Source organism: Zonotrichia albicollis, chromosome 4, assembly GCF_047830755.1.
Source record: "Zonotrichia albicollis isolate bZonAlb1 chromosome 4, bZonAlb1.hap1, whole genome shotgun sequence".
Lineage (NCBI taxonomy): Eukaryota > Metazoa > Chordata > Aves > Passeriformes > Passerellidae > Zonotrichia > Zonotrichia albicollis.
Genome location: NC_133822.1, coordinates 7,689,058 through 7,711,307, shown reverse-complemented (window position 1 = coordinate 7,711,307; position 22,250 = coordinate 7,689,058). Strand labels below are relative to the sequence as shown.

The following is a 22,250-nucleotide window of genomic DNA, read 5'->3' as shown; positions in this document are numbered from 1 at the left end:
GGAATCTGTGTCTTGGTGCAATGCTTAGAGCCACAGTAGAAAGAACACATTTTGAAAGAAAAACTGAAATAACCCCACAGAGCTGGAGGGGCAATGCAGAGCAGGACTCTGAGACATTACAGCCATGCCTCTTGCAAGAGGGGGCTGTGCACGTCAGAGAGCACAGAGCTCTGCTGCAAACCCATTTTGCTGGGAATTGCTTGAAAGGAGGATTTGAAAACGCCAGGTCCTTGTTTCCAAGTGACCTGAAAAGAGTAGAAAGAAAAAACCCCATTAGGGAGAGGGGGAGAGGCCGGGGCAGGCAGGGGCTGGGCTGTGCACCCACACTCACATTAAGGTCAGCTGCTGCTCTTTGGGATTCAGATGATTTAGGTTACTCTGCCAGCTGGATCTTCTCAACTCTGATGCTAAGGAGCACAAAAGCCTTTTGTCCTTCATGGGGAGACTTTTGAGTACAAGGAGTCTGAGCTGTGCTGGTAGTCAGGCTTCTGCCTTTTTCTCTAGGCAGTTCAATGCCTTCAGTTCAGCTGTGTGTGCCTGTATTGTGTAGCCTGGGGGAAAACCCCCACAGCATTAACATCACTAGTGGTGCTGCTTCCTGTTGTCCACATATTCTGAAATTCTGTGTGGTTTGCTTCAGAATTTGAACATATCTTTGCAAATAACCCCATCAGTCTGACAGAGCACCAGCTAATAATTGCTCCAAAGCTGCCCATGACATCATTGGGGTTTGGAAAGCATTCTAATACATGAAGTGTTATCAGACAGGTAATGAGGTACCAGGCACTGCTTTTAGTGACCATTTCCATTGCATTCCTCTCAGACACGTCATGAATCAGGTGGGAATGTTTTTCTGTGCAGGTCATAACCTTTGTGGCTGTTACCATTGCAGCTTTCTGACTCAGCAGACCTGCATCCTGCACAAAGGCTCTGGGGTCTGCTCACCCCTCTCAGAAGCAGGGGAGAGCAGATAGGAGCTCTTGGTTCCTGCTCACCCTGCAGCAGAGATGAAAGTCTGTGTGCTGCAAGCCTGCTCAGCCCTGGGGATGGGCACCACTTACAGACCTGCCCAGGGCAGGCCACAAAGCTCTGTGGCCTGCACAGGTCAGAGAGGAGGTCCCCACCCTCAGTGCTGGGTTCTGAGCTTGCAGGGCTGGGTGCTCTCCTGTGTGTTTATCAGCTGGCTGAACTGGATGTGTTGTTAATGAGTACCTGTCATTTTAGGGTCACACAGGAGTGGTGGTGTGCTTTGCTGTGCTGCAGGATTTCCCAAAGCACTAACAGCATTTTCTGCTTACAGGAGCTCACAGGGAAGCTGCCACGAGAATACCCCCTGGATCCTGGGGAGGAGCCACCTATTGTAAGGAGAAGAATAGGAACTGCCTTTAAACTGGATGAGCAGAAAATCCTGCCCAAAGGAGAGGTGAGGCTGTGCCCTTCCCTTCCAGACACATGTCCCCATCTCAGGTCTCTAAGGTGTCCAGTGAGCATCACACAGGAGCCATCAGTCCCATGGTTGTTTTTGTTTTAAATTACTGTGATTGGCCACAGTACCCATGTGGAGTTTTTTATATCCATCAGGATGGGGAAGGAGTGAGAGAGTTGGGGACTTTACTTCAGACTAAAGGTGAAATGATTAAGGTTCAGCCCTTGCTTTTCTAGAGATAACAGAAATAGCCTGAGTGACCAATTGGACCATGGCAGTGCAAGTGCTCTGGTGACAAAGTGCAGTGATTTGTGTGAGCAGGGAGCACATCAGGAGCCTCCCAAGCCATCTGAGCCCTGCTTCTGCCTATCTTGTTTTTGCAAACAGCCTCTTGCTTTCCACTGCAGTAGCAATCCAAATTCAGGCCCCCTCTAACCAGGGAGAAAAGCGTCACCATTATCCATCTCACCCTGCCACAGCAAGATAAAAGCATTTTGCTCCCCAATCCTTAAACAAAAGAGCCTTCATCTCTACCTATGGGGAGCTGGAGTTACATTTTTCTAGGTTTGCCAAGGAGTGTTTGTTCCCTTCCTTGCTCCCACAATGTGCTGGGTCAGTGCCCTGAACCGTGGCTGTGAAAACAGGCCTGCAGCAGCTGTAGGGCAGGACCAGATTCACAGAACAGCTATTGTCTGTGGAGGCACATTTGTCTCAAGACACTTGTGTATATTCCAGTCTTGAGTTTCCTTTTTATTTTTGTAGGAGGGGAGACTGAAGCTGGTTGTGACTGTGTGGTTTGAGGCTCAGTTCAGCCAGGGAATTAACTGTTTGTCGTTTTGTTGGCGTTTTCCTTCTGCTGAGAAAATAAACAGCTGGAGCTCTTTAGTTTTGTTCTCAATGGAGCCTGGGAGAGGAATTCCACCGCAGTCAAATATTCATGAGCTAGCACATTTAATTAAGCTTTTCAAAGGGAAGCATGTCTTAGCTGAATTACTCCTAAAACCCCTGCAGTCTGTTGGCTGCTCAGTTATAACCTGATCTCCTGCTTCCCCAGCTCCTGTTGCTACAGGGCAGCTTTTGGGGTGAGGAATCTCCTTACTCCAGTGGCAGGATTAGGTGTGGAGAGCAGGAAGGTAAAGCAGCTCCTCCCCAGTGCGGGCACTCAGAAATCCAAACATGCTGATTCAGCTTTTTCTCTACCTCTCTCTTCATCTCTCAAATTTTAAGGCTATTTTGAAAACCATAAATTTCTGTATGATGTTGAGCTGTGTTTGGCTGCCACTTTGAAAGCATTTAGGGAGGGTATCAATGGTTTTCATGCACTTTTCAGCAAGTGCAAACACTGGAAAATCAATTCTAAAAAAAGGTGAAATATTCTCTCAACCACACAAATCCAGGACTGAAATTACTGGCTGTGACAAGGACCTGAAGCAAGGCACTTCCATCTGAAGGCAGATGATAGCTCTCATTTCCTAGGGCTTTATTTATGGGGGCCTCACTGGAGGAAAATAGACAATTATGGACAGGAGGAAAATTAATATATTTTTCCTAGGATATACTGAATGATTTAGAGCTGAATCTGTGAAGGTCTGAAATGACAGCTCTCACATCAAGCTCTCTATACCTTTAGCAAGACCTTTGTCAGATCAAGACTTGCAGGGAAGGGTTCTGGTTTTTTTCTTGGTAATCACCTTTACCTGGTCTGTAATTCCTGACTCTGGGAAGGCTTTTACCAGAAGATGATGAATCAGATTCCAGGCCTTAAAAGCCCATCATATCAAGTTCACTTTTAATAAGTCTGGCACTAACAGAGTTCATAAAGTCTTCAAAGCAAAAAGGGATCTGTTAAAAAGACAGAAGGTGGGTTCATTCTTCAGTGAAGTGAGGGAAATTATAGTTCTAAGACAATGCTGACTCACCACTGATAGCAAAAGTATATTTTTTAAGCCAGAAACCCAGAATAAAAACTTCAGAGAAAGCTTCAGTCTGACTAAATCCCACAGCATCAGCTCTTACACTGCTGCTGAACAAAGAGAGGATTTGAACTTGGTAACTGGGATCTCCAGGAATATGTGACTGTCTCACCATTCACTAAAAGTAGAAAAACTTGTCTTTTTTTCTTTTTTTTTTTGTTAATTTGCAATGTACTGTGTTCCTTTTTCTAGCAGACTAATTCCATTGAGCTGGGGGAGGCAGCCAGATCCGTTGCAGATTAGCAAGGCCCTTTGAAGCTCTCAGCCTGGGGTGCTGCTGCAGACTGGGAAGCTCTGTATCAGCTTATGCTTTGGCATAAGTTGTCCTAAGTCCCTTGACTTTGGAGGATAACCAAAAATGGCTAGGTAGCTTTCAGGATACACCTGATTGCATTTAAAAACTCAGCTGAGGCCCTGCAAGGGCACTGGTTCTTTCTGGCCTAGAGAGAGCTTGCTGTTACACACTGCAGGCTCTCACATCACCCTCCTGGCTGGTAACTCGAGGAGACATTTTTCTGGTGCCATCAGTTGCAGCAGCCCATAATTACTTCAGCTTATATTTACCCCAAAGTGTTTGGTGAGTGCTAAACAAACCTGTCAAGGTTAAAGCTGTGGCTTTGCATCTAATGCATAGCAGTGAAATCAAGTGGGGCTTAAATGTGGAGATGGAAAACGGGGAGAAGGAGCAGGTGGGAGGTAGGTGTGACCCAGAGATGGGTGTAAAAGGATGAATGTGAATTTGGCCATATTGAACTGCTTGAAAAGTCAAACAGCACATCAGGGTTAGGGCTGGAGCACGCATGTCCTCCTTGTGTGGGTCATCCCTTCCACGAGCTGGGCTTCCAGGCACTTTTGAGGGCAGGTGAAGGTAAGATGGGTGTGCTCAGAGAGTCCCTGAGGGCAGCAGCATGACTGTGGATGCTTTGCTGATGGAGAACCTCTGTTGGAGGCCACTCCAGGTTCTGGAGATCTTCCACATAGGTGGGCTCAGAGAGTTTGGTGGTAACCAGAACCCACTGGCCTTTCACCAGGAGGCAGAGCTGGAGCGCCTGGAGAGGGAATTTGCCATTCAGTCCCAGATCACGGAGGCTGCGCGGCGCCTGGCCAGCGACCCCAACGTCAGCAAAAAGCTGAAGAAGCAGAGGAAGACGTCCTACCTGAATGCCCTGAAGAAACTGCAGGAGATTGAGAATGCCATCAACGAGTACCGCATCAAATCCGGGAAGAAGCCAACGCAGAGGGCCTCCCTGATCATAGATGGTAAGTGGGACTTGGTGCCCACCAAGTGACACCACCTTGGTGCCCACAGCATCACTGTGGAGGGCAGGGAGCAAAATTCTTACCAAATTTCCCCTCCCTCCTCCTGCCTGGAGGGCCCCAGGGGTGCTGGCAGAGGGTGCTGTGCACTAGGGCTGTGCTGGGTCACAGCAGCAAAGCTGTGGTGTGCTGTGGATGATCAGGGTGTCAGCAGAGCAGGCTGTGACTCCTTTGTTCACCTGTGAAATTGCTCTCCTGGTATCTCCTCCAGAGCAGTGCGGTACAAATGTAATTAATGTTAGCAGATAGGGGTGAGCTCTCTAGCTCAAAGGCATCTGTAAAATCAAAGTGGGAGCAGTCTCATTGCTGTGTTCAAATATTTCTTTTCATTTTCTTTTTTTAACAATGTAATTCTCAGGGCACTTTATGGTTTACTGGGTTGTTGATTGATTTTTCACGAAATCCATAACTTTCTGCCGTGGTTCTTTCTCCCTTGCGGATTTTCCCCTTTCCCTTTGACTTGCAGAGCTTTTCTCTGTGCTTTTGTGCAGGAACTGAGATTAGAGCTGCTGTATTTGTGACCTGGGTACCAAATTGCACTTCAGTCTGAGATAACAGACAGCCATGAGGACACAGGCTAGGATAGGCAGCTCAAATATCTGCATGCCAAAGACCTGAGAGTTTTTACTGCTGCTGCAGAGGATGCTCCAGAAACATTTCCTTGAATTCCACAGCACTTGTATTTGGTGTGAGCCTTTAGTTAGCAGCAGGATGATTATTTTAAGAAGATAGATCAAACCCAGAGTCCTTAAGGGCCAAGATGTAAATCTCACTAATGGCGCTGTGCCAGTTTGCATCCTCTGGGGATCTCAGCTCTCTGTTGTGACTCAGTCTTAATCCCCAGTTATTGAAAAGAGTTAGCAGCTCCTTGAAAGGCAGCCTGCTATTGAGAGACCTAACCTGCAGCTCTGCCCTCCCAGCCTGAGAGTGGGCTGAGTCAACCATTCATAGGAGTTGTGCCTCTGGCTCTGGTGGGGGGAGGAAGGCGTGGATGACTGCTTAAGGCCAAGACTCAGTGGACAAAGATCATGGAGCAGTTCAGCACTCAGACACTGCAAAGCTTGGGACCATGTGACCATCTTTGTATTTTCTTCTCTTCAGAAGGAAACATTGCCAGTGAAGACAGCTCCCTCTCAGATGCCCTTGTTCTCGAGGATGGTATGTTGGCTGCTGTATGTTCTAGGGAGTGGGAAGGGATGTGTGAACTCCTGATTGACACTCAAAATGGAATTACTGTTCTGTGTAATAGTCCACTGATAGATCCCAGAAGAAAAAAAAGCTTGCTTTCCCCTAATGATTTGACTCTTTGACTCTGCTTCAAGCCAACTAGGACTAATAATAGTTACAATTGGACTAAACCTCCCCGACCTGGCCTTCCTCCACATTCCAACCCATGTGTTCTTCAAAGCCATGCTCTTCCTATGTTCAGGCTCCATCATTCACAGCCTAAAGGGTGAACAAGATATCCGAAAAATAGGAGGGCTCCAAAAAATACTACCCACAAACCACTGCATGCCTTACCATCAGCAACCTCACCCTAACAGGAACACCATTCCTAGCAGGGTTCAATTCAAAGGACCAAATCATCGAAAATCATCAATATGGTTTCCCCATAATGTCTGACTCTTATCTTGTAGTCAGACATCAGGCCTGGAGCAGTTAATATTGCTGTGGTTACTGCTCTGAATTATTTCAAAAGACAGTCCTAGAATTGCCCCTTATTTTCCCTTAAGGTTCAGTTGTTTTAATGCATCACACACTCTTGCTGGCCATTCTCTCCCAAAATGAGAATGTCAGCCAGTGCCCTTCTGAAAGTCAGGTCTTCAGGATATCCCTGAGCACAGCCAGGGGAATCAGGGCAGGGAAGCAGGCTCTGGAGGTGCATGCCATCTCTCAGGGCTGTGCTGCCATTGCAGGTGTCCCACAGCCGTCACCTCTCTCCCTTCTCTCCACAGAGGACTCTCAGGTCACCAGCACAATCTCGCCCCTGCAGTCCCCCCACAAGGGGCTCCCTCCGCGGCCGCCGCTGCACAGCCGGCCGCCACCGCCGCAGTCGCTGGAGGGGCTGCGCCAGATGCATTTCCACCGCAGCGACTACGACAAGTCCCCCATCAAACCCAAGATGTGGAGCGAGTCATCCCTGGATGAGCCCTATGAGAAGGTCAAGAAGCGCTCCTCGCACGGCCATTCCAGGTGAGCCAGAGCTCGTGAAGCTCCAGTGTAGGAGTGTCGGGGGGTAGGATGGACGGAGACAAGAGATCTCTGCAGCCAGGTCGTGGAACTTGGGGTTTATTGCAAAAGGCCTGGGTGCAGGGCCCTGTGGGAGCTGCCAGCCACAGCTCAGAGCAGGCCCAAGAGAAGAGAGGGGGAGAGAGGATGAGAGGGTGAGAGAGTAAAAGGGTAAGAGCGTTAAAGGGCAAGAGAACGAGGTTCCCATTACAATACAATAAATCTTCTTCTGTGTTGAATATTCTAATTCTCACTAACCAATCTAGTACAATATACAAATCCTGTAGCATTTACATACACCCTATAAGAATCATTACACTACCATACTGTGTTACATTTTAAACCCTAAAAACTCCTCTTTGGACCTCTTCTGCCAAGCTAGTAGGGTCTGCTCTGACCCTTGGACCTGTCTGCAAGCAGAGGGTCTTGTTTCATCAAAAGGGGATTACCTTCAGCTGGCCACACCACTGTTTTCCAGTTGTTCAGTTAACTAAGGTATCTCAAAGCTGGCTTTCATTTCAGTCTCACATATAGTTTCTATATTCTCAAAATCTTTTGCCAGACAATCATATTTATAAGGCTTTCCTGTTTCATCTTCCCCAACACTCCAGCAAAGATATTCCCTGCTTTCTGGAGGGACAGGTGGAAGCCATTTCAAAATTTACAAAGTTGTCCCTTACTAAAAGGAGACTTTTGGCCAATAGGCAGGTCATCAAAACAGGCTACAGCCACACGATTGCTGTTTGGTATCTCAGTGTTATTCTACAAAACATTTAGAAGGGTTGGATGGTGGATCATGTGAGGGCTTTGACAGGACTTGGCCTTGACCTCTGGCACCACAAGGGCTGGGACACAAGCTCAGAACAGCAGCTGACCCAACTCCCACTCGCCCCTGCAAGATCCCAGGCACGTGCCTGAGATCTGGAAGGATGTGTGGGAGCCACTTGCCCTGATTCCTGTGGGAGAGCTGAGGCAGGGTGTTTCTCTGCAGCAGCCACAAGCGGTTCCCCAGCAGCGGGAGCTGTGCTGAGGCAGGAGGCAGCAGCTCACTGCAGAACAGCCCCATCCGGAGCCTTCCCCACTGGAATTCCCAGTCCAGCATGCCGTCGACGCCGGATCTGCGGGTGCGCAGCCCGCACTACGTCCACTCCACGCGGTAAGTGATCCCGGCTCCAGCCTCACCCTGCTTACCCTGAAATAAATGGGCCTTGCTTTATCCTTCCCTCGGGGTATGGATTAATTCCCAGTTCAGGAAAGGACACTAACCAGTCCTGCTCACATAAGAAGCTCATGTGCTCGTGCCAGTAGAGAATCTCTCCTGAACTGACATCCTGAAATCCCTTCAGATAAACACAATTCTGCCCCTCATCCCTCCCCTGAAGTGATCAAGCTTTTTTTCTGCTGGGACCTTTCGTCTCAGACTGTTTATACGTTCTACAGGCTACTTTTAAAATGCATTTGCTGCTACTGCTGAGTTCTGCAGTAAATTCCTCCATGGATCCAGCTGGAGAGAACATGTTGCTTCCTGTCTGATGCAAAATGTTGAATAGTGTTAATTTTCCCTCGTGGATATAATGTTTGCTCATGTGTGATGTTTTCAAGATCAAGAGCAATCCAGGCAGGGACCCAGGTGGCAGTGGAATTTAGTCCAGGGCTGACAGAGGAAAAAGCTGAAGTGTGTAAGGGAGATGATTTGATGTGTGGGGCCAAACTTGACTGTGATCTTCAGCAGGATTTTTACAAACTGTTCAGCTTCATTGCTCTTTTGCTTTTGTGGCAAGCACTGTGGCCGCTGCGGGGAGCAGAACTGATCCAGAGCTGTGTTCTGGTCTGTGTCCTGCCCTAAGGGGAAGTGCTACCGTCATTTAGCTCTGAATAAATCAAGAGTTATGCCAGCACATCAGCCTTGGGCAGAGACAATACAAGGCATTAAACCTCTGGGTTAAATTTGTTATAAACTTTTGGCTGAGGGTACCTTTCAGTGGTGCAATGTCTGTTAACCCTGGAGCCAAGCTGTATGAGAAATGAGCTTGACACTGGGCTTGAAAAGTGGCCTTAACTGAGTGGGGGACATTTGGGTGTTTGAAACAACCATTGCTCAGTCTGTAGCTCATTCATGAGCTGCATGCCCTGGCCTTAGCCATCCATCATGTAGATCTGTTTCTGCTCCTTGAATGGATGGGTGGAGCTCTTCAAACAGCTGGGGTGAATAGAGACCTCCCAGACCTGGCCATGAGTCAAGCCTTGTAAACTGTGATTTGGGGTGGCTGCCTGAAGGGCTGTCACCAATGACATGCATTACTCATGGCTGGGCCCCAGCAGCACCAAGCTGCTTGGCAAGGGGTGACTTTTTCAATGACCAGTGGAGAAATCACAGTGTTCAGGGCTAAGTGTGGACAGTGTCTGTCTATCTGTCTCTCATCAGGTGGATTGTGCCCACGCAGGACTTTCATGGGCCACTTGCAGGGGAATCTCACCAGATTTGTGGTGTGTGAGGTGTCAAGGCTTGAGGTTCCCAAGCTTTACCCTTCAGACCGGGCTTTTCCCAGGGTGACATGCCACAGAGGAACTGGGTTGGGCAGGGGTTTATGTCCCTCATGGTGCTGCAGACTCAGTGTCACCACCAAGGAACTGAAGAGGAACAGGACCTAATCAGCTCAAGCCCTGCAGCAGGGAAGCAGAGTGCATTGCAGGCAGCAGCCCCAAGCAGTGCTGGAAGGGTTCAGGTTTTTGATGCCCTCGGATTCCTTTGGTGGCTTTGTATACGGGCAGGGATGGGGAACAATTCAACCTGTTGACTTACAGCCTGCTTTCTTTCCTGGTGCCTGCAGGTCAGTAGATATCAGCCCAACCAGACTGCACAGCTTAGCTCAGCACTTTAGACACCGGAGCTCCAGTTTGGAGTCACAAGGAAAGCTCCTGGGCTCAGAAAATGAGACAGGGAGCCCTGATTTCTACACCCCAAGGACTCGTAGCAGTAACGGCTCTGACCCCATGGACGACTGCTCTTCCTGCACCAGCCATTCCAGCTCGGAGCACTACTACCCTGCTCAGATGAACCCCAACTACTCCACCCTGGCAGAGGATTCCCCGTCGAAAGCCAGAGAGCGGCAGAGGCAAAGGCACAAATCAGCAGGAAACCTGGTCTCTTCCAATTCAGGGAGCATGCCCAACCTGGCTGCGAGGAACGGGACGGGACACCACCGTGTCTACCTGCACAGCCAGAGCCAGCCCTCCTCCCAGTACAGGATCAAAGAGTATCCCCTGTACATCGAGGGCAGCTCCACGCCCGTGGTGGTGCGGAGCCTGGAGAACGACCAGGAGGGACACTACAGCGTGAAAGCACAATTCAAAACCTCCAACTCCTACACAGCAGGGGGAATGTTCAAGGAGAACTGGCATGGGGATGAAGTGGACTCTGTCAGGCTCACCCCATCCCGCTCCCAGATCATAAGGACTCCATCTCTGGGCAGGGAGGGCCACGAGAAGGGCTCGGGCAGGACTGCGGTGTCGGACGAGCTGCGGCTCTGGTACCAGCGCTCCACGGCCTCCCACAAGGAGCACAGCCGCCTCTCGCACACCAGCTCCACCTCCTCGGACAGCAGCTCCCAGTACAGCACATCTTCTCAAAGCACCTTTGTGGCACACAGCCGGGTCACGAGAATGCCTCAGATGTGTAAAGCAACATCAGGTGAGAGCCAGGCCCAGGCAGGGGCGGGAGGGATGGGAGCCTCATTCAGCCCACGTCAATGCCAGGTGTTACACCCCAGCTGGAGAGCAGTGCCAGGACACAGCATGTTATCTGGCCTGCACACACTGCTCACCAAGCCTGGAGGTGTAACATTGAGGGGCAAAGCCTTGTCCAAGACACTCATAACTGGGAATGTTTGGGAACATGCATAGAAATCATCACTTCTCAATGATGGGCTTGGAAGACAGAGAGGGACCAAAGCCTGGTTATTGCCAGGTCTTTCCTCAGAGTGCAGTTGGGTTTTGGGTGATGGCACTAGAGGCTGAAGGTGACAAAGCTATGGGAGCATCACTATTCATAATCACAGCGAGGGGAGCAATGAAGCAAGCAGGGGTTCAGCACAGAGTAGTAGAATATATGTACTCACTGAAACACCAAAAGTATGAGAAAGGTTAAGTGGGGCATCCCAGCCCCTCCACCACCCACGAAAATGTTCGAGCAATGACATCTTTGTGCACTGCTGAGACTTGGTTTTCCCATGCAGCTCCAATAACTCTGCTGATAATACCCTGAAACTCAGAGTGCTGCAGTTTGTGCAGTATTTTGCCTCTGTGTTATGTACAGAGCATTGCTGTTAATATTAAACATGTATATTGTGTACACCTCTGTGCTCTTAATATTAAATGGTAAGAAAACGGTCAAATTCATTACACTGAGAAGGAAGGCTACAATGTGTGTGAAACAGTCCAGGGTTAAATATTTACTAGCCATCAGTCACTCCTTGTCCAGCCTGTGTGGACAGATCAAGGACTTGCTAAAGACCTAAGCCACATGCCTCAGCCTCAGCATGGGAGACACCATTGCCCCAGCTGCACTTGCCACTGCCCCCAGGCAGAGCAGTGCATTGTCCACCCATGCTGGCTGCTCTCCTTCTGCCATCCCAGCGTGGTGCCCAGTCCATGGTGACCCCCACACTGGCACCAGGGGGCCCTGCACTCGCTGCCACCTCCAGTGGAGTCAGAGGCTCCTCGTGGGCCCCCAGCAGCTGCCCAAGCTGGCTGGTTGATATGTGATGCCAGCTCTCATAGGAGTGCCAGGGGTGGACCAAGACACAACTGAGCAGCTGCTAGAACCATCCTGTGTCCCCCTGTGAAAATCTGTCCTCCTCCCTTTGGTTGATTGGCATTTCTGTTCCATGCAGCAAGAGAAAATTCTTGAACACTGGAAAGCTTTGGTTAGCCTTGGAAATGGTACCAGTTCAGGAAAATGGTGGGTTGGGGTGAGAGCAAATAAAGGTCACTGTTGGTCAGTCCATTCCCTAGCTCAGCTGGGTTTTAAACCTGTGCAGCCCAGGAATGTTCTGTAATCACAGCATGGCCTGACCAGTTGGCAGCATAGATTGGTTTTGTGTTCAGAGTCTGTTCCCAGTCACAGCTATGGGAGGATACTGACCTCAGGAGCTGTCAACTCCAGAAGCAGATTAAAATTTGTTTTGCCCTTTAGGTGTCATTTGGCAGCAGTTAAAGAATTTAATAGCAGAGAGAGGGGTGCCGGGTAGAAGCCTCCATCATTTCAGCTGATAGGTCAGTTGGGCTGCACAGTCCTTCAAAGAGGATGAGACTTCTAGTCATGTATTACATTCTAGGCATGTGTTAAATTCAGAGGTCACTGTATAGACTTGAGGAGGAAGAAAGATTAGTTAGGTGGTTTTATTTGCTGCAGCCTCACCAGGGAAATTCCCCCAAGAGCCAGTGCCCATTTATAGTCCAGCTTGCTTCTGTCTTGGTTCAGTCATGCTGAGCCTTCCTTGGGTCCTTAATAGGAGTGTCAGCAAAGACAGGCATTTTTACAAACCCACAGTGGAAGTTGTAGCTTTTGAAATCTTCACAGCAGTGCACTTGTCCAGGCTCTCACCACTGCCAGCCCTGGCTCCTGGGGACACAGAGTATCTCCCACCACCCCGGAAACAGGAGGCTGAGCCTGGCATGCTGGGCTCCTCCACGTCAGGACTATGGAGTCCAGGCAGCAGCAACCAGTTCTGTGCTGGGAGAATGTGTGTGTGCCAGGCAGGATCAGGAGAGCCTGGGTGGCTGTGCTGAGCTGGAGACTGAGTGTTCCTGCAGAGCTGAGGGCAGATCCAGCCCGTGACGTGCAGCAGTGTCAGCACAGGCTCTGCTCCTGTGCCCTGCTCAGGCACAGTCACCCAGGGGCGAGGCCTGTCCCAGGCTGTGTTTGCTCACAGCCAGACATGTCTCTGCTGGTCTGACCAGCTGATGCTCCTGAAGCACCCTGGCCTTTGTGTTCTCACCTCACCAGTGGTTTTCCCCACCCTTGGTTGTTTTCCAGCTGCCTTACCTCACAGCCAGAGGAGTTCCACGCCGTCGAGCGAGCTCGCAGCCACGCCGCCGGGCAGCCCCCACCACATCCTCACCTGGCAGACTGGGTGAGTGGCTCTGGGGCAGCTCACAGAATCCAATCCCTCCCTCCCAGTGAGAACAAGCTCCCCACACACCAGCACAGCTGTGGGGAATGTTTCCCATGTGCTCCATAGCCTACATCCACGTGGAGCATTTCCAGTCCCCCACCTGTGCTCTGGTGGTGGTGGAGCTCTGGTTTAGGCTGAGCAAGACAAGGCTGAGTCACCCACACCCAGCACTGCTCCAAGCAGTGTCAGATCCACAAGGAAAGGAGCCCTGCAGGTTCCTCCTGCTTGGACAGGCTCCTTCCCCCAGTCTTCTTCCTATGTTGAAAGAGCTGATGTTTCTTTTTTAGCAGCCATCACACTGGCTGTGCATACCAAGACCTTGTTGAAACAGCAAGGTTCAGTGCCTGCCATACCTGTGTGTGCATCAATTTCATTTTTCTGCTCAGTTTTCCCCAGCAATGTGTCTGCATGACTTTAAAGGGCATCTTTTTTCAGCTACCACTAACATGAAGGTGCTTCATCAGAGTGTGAGGGAAGCATTACACACCCATAGCCATTACTAATGTAAATACAGTCAGTGGGCTCTTTGGCACCTCTTTGCAAGGCAGGGAGTTCCAGGAGTAAATAAACAGCCTTTTGCAAGCTCCCATGGGTATTCTCTAGCACTCTCTGTCCAGCAATTCTGTCCTGCCATGTGAAATACAGGTCATTTCCAGATCCCATCTAACTCAGCACATCCAGTGGGATGAGATTTTGGTGAGATCAGCTAGATCTGACACTACAGTCCTCAAAATACCCTCATGCTGAATAGAAAACAGAGCTGATACCCTGAGTCATGAATTGGAACTAACTTTGAAAACATTTCACTGTGCAGCCACTGGAAAGTCTCCTGCTCTTTAATTACCCATGTCACCTATGACCAGGTTTGACCTCTGGTTTGACTCCAGCACTGTTTGTGACTGCACTTTAAATTGGAGCTGAGGAGAACCATGACCACAACCCCTTAGGCTTACCTGGATTTTAAATTCGCACATTTGACATCCAGTCTCGTGGTCTTTGCATGTGCTTCCAGCTTTAGAGCAGGAGAATGTTCTTGGTCCCATTTCACTAAAAGTCATGGGATAGCAAGATAGGCAAAATGGTACCTGCCTTAACCATACACTGCAATTTCCACTATTTAGGGTTTGAGACTGAATTCAAATCTTAGTCTCAGTCTCCATCCCAATTCTAATTCTTCTAAATTACTGGATGATGATCAGAATTAAAACTGGTGAGCAGCCAGCTGAGACATCTGTTTGGATAATCCCAGCTTTTCTTACTTTTCCATTCAAGCTGTCCTGCACCTTGCCTCTCACAGCAAAAATACTTTTAAGCTAAATTCTCAGCTGGTGAAAGTGAAGCTATCTGTATTTATAGCTAAGGCCCTAAAAGAAGTGGAGACAAATCAACACTTCTTTTGTACCTGAGCACAGCACCCAAGGTGTGTGTGTATAAATACAGGAGTGGACCCAGTCTGCCATTAGATGCACAACAGATTCCTCCACTGCAGGAGTGGCTGTGCCCTCCCAGCATGGCTCCACAGATTGACAGTTCTCCCCAACATGTTTTTGTGTCACTAACTTTTCCTAAAGATGATTCATCAACTTGTTTCCCCACTGGATTAATAAGCTCGTTAACAATGTCTGTGTCACTTCTTTTCTTTAACATTTCCTCTCTCCTCTTTCCTCCTTTTTGGCTCTCCTTTGTTCAGAGAAGCAGCAGACAACTCACCCACTATGGATGAGTCTCAGTCTCCAACCCACCAAAGTACTGATGAATAGAGGTATAGTAAGGGAACGTTTTGTTCTTTCCTCCTCCTGCCCCACACTCGGTGAGCACAGCGCTGGCCCGGCCTCCTGCTGGAGCTGCACTTCAGCTCTGTGCCCCTTTGTGTGCCAGCCAGCTCCCTGCAGGGCTGGGGAGCATTCCACCCTCTGTGCCTTTCCAGAGAGGCTGTGCTGTGGCACTGTCCCCTGTGAGAGGGACTCAGGGCCAGCCTGCTCTGTGTCCCTGCCCTCCCCTGTGAGAGGGACTTGGGGACAGCCTGCTCTGTGTCCCTGCCTTTCCCTGTGAGAAGCACTCAGGGCCAGCCTGCTCTGTGTCCCTGCCCTCCCCTGTGCAAGGGACATGGGGCCAGCCTGATCTGTGTCCCTGCTCTACCCTCAGGGCCAGCCTGCTCTGTGTCCCTGCCTTTCCCTGTGAGAGGGACTTGGGGCCAACTTGCTCTGTGTCCCTGCCCTCCCCTCAGGGCCAGCCTGCTCTGTGTCCCTGCTGAGGCTGAACGGGCACAGAAGGTGGGGAGGGGAGGGAACAAATCTGTGGCTGAGGAGATCTGAAAGCAGCGTGGGCAGAGAGCTGTGGGGACAGTGGGAGCAGCCTGCTGGGGACACCAGGGTGAGCTCAGCAGCCCTGGTCAGAGCTCCCAGGCTCGCCCCAGCCACAGCTCCATCACACCTTCCTCCTCCCTCCCTGCCACTAGGGCTGGGGCTGTTTGCAGCAGCAGCACCAGCAGAGAGGTTTTATGGAACAAGGAGCAGCCCTGGCCCCATTCCTGTGGGAACACAGAGGGGGAAGGGTGGAGGGAACAAAAAAAGCCTCAGAGTATTTCTGTTTTAATTAAACTGCCATCGCTGTCTGACACTCATTTGAATCTACATCCATTCACAGCTGGCATCTGTCAAGTACCTCAAGCCCAGCTTTCTAGAGTTATCCCATAAAGCTCTGTACTCCAGCACTGAGCTGGGAAACAAAAGGCTCTTTAACATGCAAATGTCGATGCCCTTGCTCAGGTTCCTCTCAGACACCAATCCCAGGGAAACCAGGTGGAAAACAGGGCAGAGGAAGCAGGAACTGCACCAGATGTGAGATCAGTCCTGTGAGGTGGGGAGGGAATGCAGGAAGGAGTGAGAATCCCTCAGTAAACAGAAAAAATATGCATCTCCTGCCTTTGGCCTCCAAACAGTATCTACTTTGGAAGTTAGTTGAAATCAATGTGTGAGAGCTATGACTGCACAGATATAGCAGTCACTTTTCAAAAGATACAGATTTTGACTTGTTTTCCTCTCAGAAGAAGCTCCACAGCCTAAGCCAGGAGCTGATGCTGGGTAGAGCTCTTAACATAAATAGCAGAGAAAATTCGTATGAATTGTCTCATCTACTCAGTACAGGCAAAGAAAAAGCCAGGCACTGCAGTACTTTGTCAGGAAAAAGCCCAAGGTGAGGACTAGGCTACTCCAGCAGAACATGGTCCTTCCCACATCAGATCTGGCATGCCCTCACTAGTCCCCTCCTGGTTCATCCCCGGAAAGCCACATCACTGTGGGACTGCTCAGTGATGCACAAGGCTCTGCCCAGAGCAGAAGTGCTACAGAAAGTGCCACCACCCTCCTCCTCCAAAGTTCCCACTGGGTAATGCAGCCCATGTCTGAGTGAGCTGCTCTAAGGAGTTGCTCCTTGGAGAGCATCCTATAGAAAAATCTGTATCCCACCTTCCTGCTGAGCAGGACAGCAGGCAGAGCCTCAGGCAGGGCAGAGGCACAGCACTGCTGCTGTACCCGGGGCAGAGGGGAAGAAAGCACAGGCAGAGTGCAGTGGGGCCTGTGAATACCCTGTGCTCCTCTCCACCCATAACACAGTTTTATGCTCATGGTTGAACTTCTCACTGTCCTAACAAAGCTTCCTTTCTCCTGCAGGAACTACAATGATAGCTGTTTCCTGGATTCTCCCCTCTATCCAGAATTAGCAGATGTCCAGTGGTATGGGCAGGAAAAAGCCAAGCCTGGAACTCTAGTGTGAACCCCTGACCTCAAGTTAATCACATCAATGCCATTCTGAGATCACCTCACTGCCTCTCATTTGCCTTACCCAGATGCACTGTCACCCAGCACCAGCTTCAACTTTAAGCACTTTTCTCTCCAGACAACATTTGTGGAACGCCGGCCCTGAGCCATGCACCCTGGCACAGCAGCACATCCCCCTGCCAGAGGGTGCCCATCCCTCCATGGCCACGGGGCAGAGAGGAGCAGCCATCTGGAGAGTCAGTTTCAAAACTGGGTTTCCTTTCCTTCCAAGGCTTCTATCAAAGATTAGTGTTCCACAGCACGTAACAGCAGCAAGAGTTCCATGACCTGCAAGCTGAAGCCAACAGCATTAGTTTGAAGGGGGTGGGAGCAGGACAGAGGCTGAGAAATGGAGACCGTATTCCTGAAAGTGCATCTGTTCTCAAACAGTAAATCCCATCACTTCAGAGCTGTGTCAGTCTCACAATCAGGTCAGCACTGCCAAAGATCTCCACACCACCGTTGGCAGGATGAGTTGCTTAGCAAGTTCTAGCTACAAAAACATCTCCCTTCTTTAACTCAATGGCAGCCACGACCACCCCCTGTAAAATGGCATTTCCTTCTTCATTTGGAGCCCACCTACACACAAGCAAAAGAACCCCCAGTGCTGCAGACACACCCGAGGTCTGGGCTGGTATCACAGCATCGCTGTCTGCGAGCCACTCCTGGACTGGACACACAAGGTTTACAAAGGCATCACCTAAAGCAGAGGCGAGTACTGCACTCCCAGCAGCTCTGTGGCTGGCACAGAGCCCACCAATACATGGAGAGGTTGGGATTGTATTGGTTGATTTGATACAGATAAAAATTGCCAAAAAAAACCTTTCCACAAGCAGACCTGGCCAATAAATTGGGATCTGTCTCTGCACAAGGGAAAGCACATCGAGCTGACGCGGCCAAGCTGCGTTCATGTAATGGTCCCACTCCTCTTCCCTTCGTTAGCACCAGTGTAGCAAAGGGCTCGTCACCCGTGTGCTGCCGTGTGGGAGAGCTGCTCTGGCCCCTGGAAGGCTCCTGGAGCAGGGTTGGACATCCAGCAGACAGAGAAATCTTCCCCTTGGGAGAGAGAGAAAGGGAAGCGACCGAGCGAGGCGCCGGACGAGCAGCACGAGCGCGGCCTGGAAGGAGCTGCGAGTTTACACATACTTTAGAGCAATGCTTTATACATGTCAAGCCATGGAACTTTCAAAGGCCTCAAAGACACTTTTGTAAGCAAGGAACAAGTGCACAATCTAGGTGGATGTTGAAGCTGGCACGTCTTAGTCTTCACTGCGGTGCTATGCTGTTTTTATTGCCACTCGATGGGGGCGGCGCCCGGCCTGCCCCCGTCGGTGCGTGCAAACGATGATTTCCTATGGGAAAGGCATTAACAGAAACGGCTGGAGGGGGTTACTTTGTGAAAAGCAGAAACTGAAGTTAGCTTTAGTTTAAGGAAAAAGGAAAAAAAAAAAGTGTGAGAGTGTGTACGTGTGTGTGTGTGTGTGTGAGTGTGTGTGTTCCAAGAATAACAACAGCGTCTACCAGACAAAGTAGAGCGAAACGTTTCAAATTAAACACCACGACTTGGGGGGCTGCCACACCTTTTGGTATTAAGATTGCTGGAAAACTGCATTCCAGGCTTTAAAGGAGAATGGGTTCTGTGTAATTAGGCTTTGAAAAATGATGGGGTTTCTAAACATTAATGCAAGCAGCTCATGCCAATTCCTTTTCTGCAACTCACACCAGAAGTGTTGGCTTTGGTTCCCTGCACTGCTGCTGTGCATCCCTGGTGAGGTGGGGAGAAGGCCTTGCAGAGATGAGGCAGGACAGGCAGTTATAATAATTATTATACATATAAAGGCTGTTATTTGTCCAGGGAAACCTGTGGAAGAGCCAGGACTGGATGGGGCTCTGAGCAACCTGGTCCAGGGGAAGGTGTCCCTGTGCCATGGCAGGGGTTGGAACGGAATGATGTCACTTCCAACACAAACCTTTCCATAATGCCATTGTAAGGAAACTCTTTCATGTTCACACATGAAGCATAAATGAATTACCCTCTGAGAAAAACCCACAAAAATGCTGGCAAAGGGTTTACAAAGGTGGCCACACAAACCTTGTGCTTCTGGGCCTCCCTGAAGCATCAGCCAGGAGTGCAGTGCACCGTGACAGTAATTGAAGTTCTGGAAGAACAGCCAGTGGTGAGATTGCAGCCTTTATCTGGACAAGCAAAATGCTCTTTTCACCATCTCTTTGTGCTTTGGGGTCTTTAACATGGGAATTATTTCAAGCTCCTAATTGGATTTTCAGCTGGATAAGAGATAGTACTGATTAATAACATTTACTGATAAAATTTGGTAGCTGAAGTAAAAGGATTAAATAAGAACCAAATTAAGCTACAGCAAATAATTTAGCCCAAGGATTTTTAGGGGCTCTGAGCAACTGTCTGTTTTCTTTTTAATTTCCCTGGTAAGTGGTTTGGGTTTGGTTTTTTTTCTGTGTACCTTCTTTTAATTAAAAAGAATTCAACAACAGCGGCACTATGAGGCCTCTGGGCACTACAGGAAGAAACATTAATTCCTCCAAGACCAGCTCTGCAGTTTTGCAGCAAAGGTTAAAAGGTGGCAGCCCTGAAATTAGGGGGAGGGGGGGGGAATAAAAATATTTAGCCTGAATTGCAAACAGGCTGGAGTGGAAGAAGAAGCTTTCTAGAAACGGATTGAGTTTTGCTTTGTGTTCTGCTTTTCTGGTTTGCAATCAAGGCACATGTGAGCAGCCAGTCTGGTAGTAAAGACAGATTAAGTAAAACAGGTTTTACTGTTTAGCTCAATTCAATTAAACACAAATGTACATAAAATGTTAATCATATGAGATTAACATATTTAAGTATAACACGGAGGGGCATATACATAGCTATTATAGACAAGCACTTGACTACCAACTTAACCCCTCCTTTACTTTTTTATTTTCCAAGGCTCCATCTGCCATAAAGCCACAACCACGTTCAGTCTCTGTGTCTGACACTCCCTCTGTGTGGGCAGGAGCCAGGGGACAGCCCCTGCAGGGGCTGTGCTGGGAGGCAGGGTTTATTTTTAAATGATATTATATGCAGTCGAGTGTTGAAAATGTTGAATCAGTCCAATTTGTTTTCACTCTGTATTAGTTTTAGTTTCAGGCATAGCCAATCCCCATTCAGGTGCTATCAGATGACCAGTTACTGCTTAGTTAACTAGATGTAAAGTTTTACATATATATTAATGTCAATAGTTTTATTACAAGTTGTGTAAAATGGACTCTCTAGTTTAAAAAAAAGGAAAAAAAAAAAAAGAAAAAAATTAGGTCTCTCCTGAAATTGACTTTAGAGCATGGAAAATGATTTTACTGGATTCTGTTCAACTGTAATCAAGGAAAAAAAATATGTATGTTGTAGAAAAAGTTGCAGAATTAAAAAAAAATCTGCTTTTAATTTATTCTTTTTGTATTAAGAATTTGTATAGTTACCTTTACATTTTGCAAAACGGTGTTGTCAACACTTCCTTATTAAAGCATTTTCAAAATGAAACCTTGCCATGGTCTCTTTGGGAGGGCAGAGCCCAGGCAATCCTCCCCCCTGCTAGAGATGCTGCTCCAGATGTGTGCACAGCTGGCCAGGGTGTCCCTGAGGGACCTGCTCCTTGGCTGACTGCAGGAAACACTGGCATTCCCCCAAAAAGCCCCAAAAAATCTCATTTAGAGATCCCTCAGGATTCAGCACCCAGGAGATCCCTGCTGCCTCCATGCCGTGTTCTCCCAAGCACTGGGCCCAGGAGGGCAGGGAGTGTGACTGATGTCCCACCACTGTGGGAAGCAAAGTCACAAATAATATTTACTTCCAAAAAACAACCTGAAATAACTAAAATGAATGCTCACTCACATGGATTGGATGCCAAGCTGCTGCAAGGCTGTTTCAGCAATGCCAGCAGCTGTGGGACAATGCAGCACCAGCACATTCCCCCTGCTCCAAGGAAGTGACTTCCCAAGGGAGCCAGTGACTTCCCTGCTGGCTCAGTAGGGCAGCAGCGACCCCTGCACAGGGTTGGGGACAACACTGACATCACTGGTGTCCCCAGCACCCCTCAAAAGCACAGGCAGCTTCCAGCAGCCACAGAGTCTCACATGGGGCCTCCCACACCTTCCCAGTGCTTCCTGCTCCTTCCATTTATTCCCACTGTCCATGGAGCCTCTCCCCCATCCAGCACCTCCTGTTCCTCCATTAAACTGATCCCACACACCTACCCCAACAACCATCCCAGCAGCACAAACAGCAAATAGGCAATTTAAGGCATTGCTCAGCTTCAAACAACAACAAAAAAAAAAGGTGTTAAAAATAGTATAATAGAATAACAAATGAGTTCAAGTGCTTGAATTTTGTAACTGTTAAAAAATGATAATAATCTGATTGCATACCCATGGAGGACAAAAAGAAGTTACAAGAAAAAGGGTCATTTATCCAATAAAAATAAAAATTCCACAACAAAATCATCATGAGGTGCTTCATAGAGAAAAGAAATACCCAAGCAAATGCTTTGGCCATTTGACATCACAGCAGCTTCTGTTCTGCTCTGTCAGAAACAAACCCCCCACCACTGAATAATCTTAGGAAATTCCCTGGGTGAATGGTCTCACAGCTTGGGAAAACTCACCTTTGGGCTTTTTGTCTCCTTTCCCACCTAAATGCCATAATAAAATCCAAGCAATGTGGTTTTCTGCAGCATCCTGGGCCTAAGGGGCTCCAGGTAAGGGGTTGTGTCACTCTGTGATCGCCCATTCTGTCTTCATTTGGCACAATAACACCAGTACCAGGCACGTACCAATGGTTTTGGAGCTCACCTTGCACAGGCCCTTCCAAGCCAGTCTTGGGGAAGGCTCAGGGACTGCAGCAAATGCCCAGGGGCACTGAAGTCCCAAAACCACTCCAGACCCCACCATGGTGAACTCATGACTTCAGCTGCAGTCCTAGGATTGAGCAGAGCTATTTCCGCCTAATGCAGGAATTATCAGAAATAAACATCTGGAAAAGCCTAGAGGGAAAAGTAAATTGCTAAACTGAAACATACCCTCCCCACAAAATAAAAAAACCCCCAAACTGTCAAGCAGTGTGACAGCTGCACCACACCCACCCCTCCCTGGACTAGACTGAGGGTTGGGATTTTTTGGCTAAGAGGCATTATTAACTATTTGATCACGGTCTGGTAGCTGCAATTTGGGGCCATCCAGCTGCAAGGAGCCTCCAAGCCATGATGAAAAGCAGCTGCTGTAACAGTGTCCCCCTGGCCCCTGAGGACCAGAGCTGGCT

General features: G+C 49.0%; 1 protein-coding gene across 11 annotated transcripts in view; it reads left to right on the top strand.

Moving 5' to 3' along the window:
• The window catches only part of FRMD4A (FERM domain containing 4A), a 378,230-nt gene extending 358,666 nt beyond the window's left edge, over positions 1-19,564 (top strand). For 9 of the 11 annotated variants that reach the window (XM_014268639.3, XM_014268636.3, XM_014268637.3 and 6 more), the window contains 8 exons: positions 1,301-1,423; positions 4,431-4,659; positions 5,818-5,874; positions 6,672-6,909; positions 7,937-8,101; positions 9,777-10,636; positions 12,983-13,079; positions 16,793-19,564. In XM_014268639.3, the coding sequence (XP_014124114.2) occupies positions 1,301-1,423; positions 4,431-4,659; positions 5,818-5,874; positions 6,672-6,909; positions 7,937-8,101; positions 9,777-10,636; positions 12,983-13,079; positions 16,793-16,895 (1,872 nt within the window). In that variant the 3' untranslated portion in view covers positions 16,896-19,564. Of the gene's footprint in view, positions 1-1,300; positions 1,424-4,430; positions 4,660-5,817; positions 5,875-6,671; positions 6,910-7,936; positions 8,102-9,776; positions 10,637-12,982; positions 13,080-14,811; positions 14,884-16,792 lie in introns of all 11 variants that reach the window. The other 2 variants (XM_026794878.2, XM_026794876.2) reach the window with 1 other exon arrangement.
• The last annotated feature ends 2,686 nt before the right edge of the window (positions 19,565-22,250 follow it).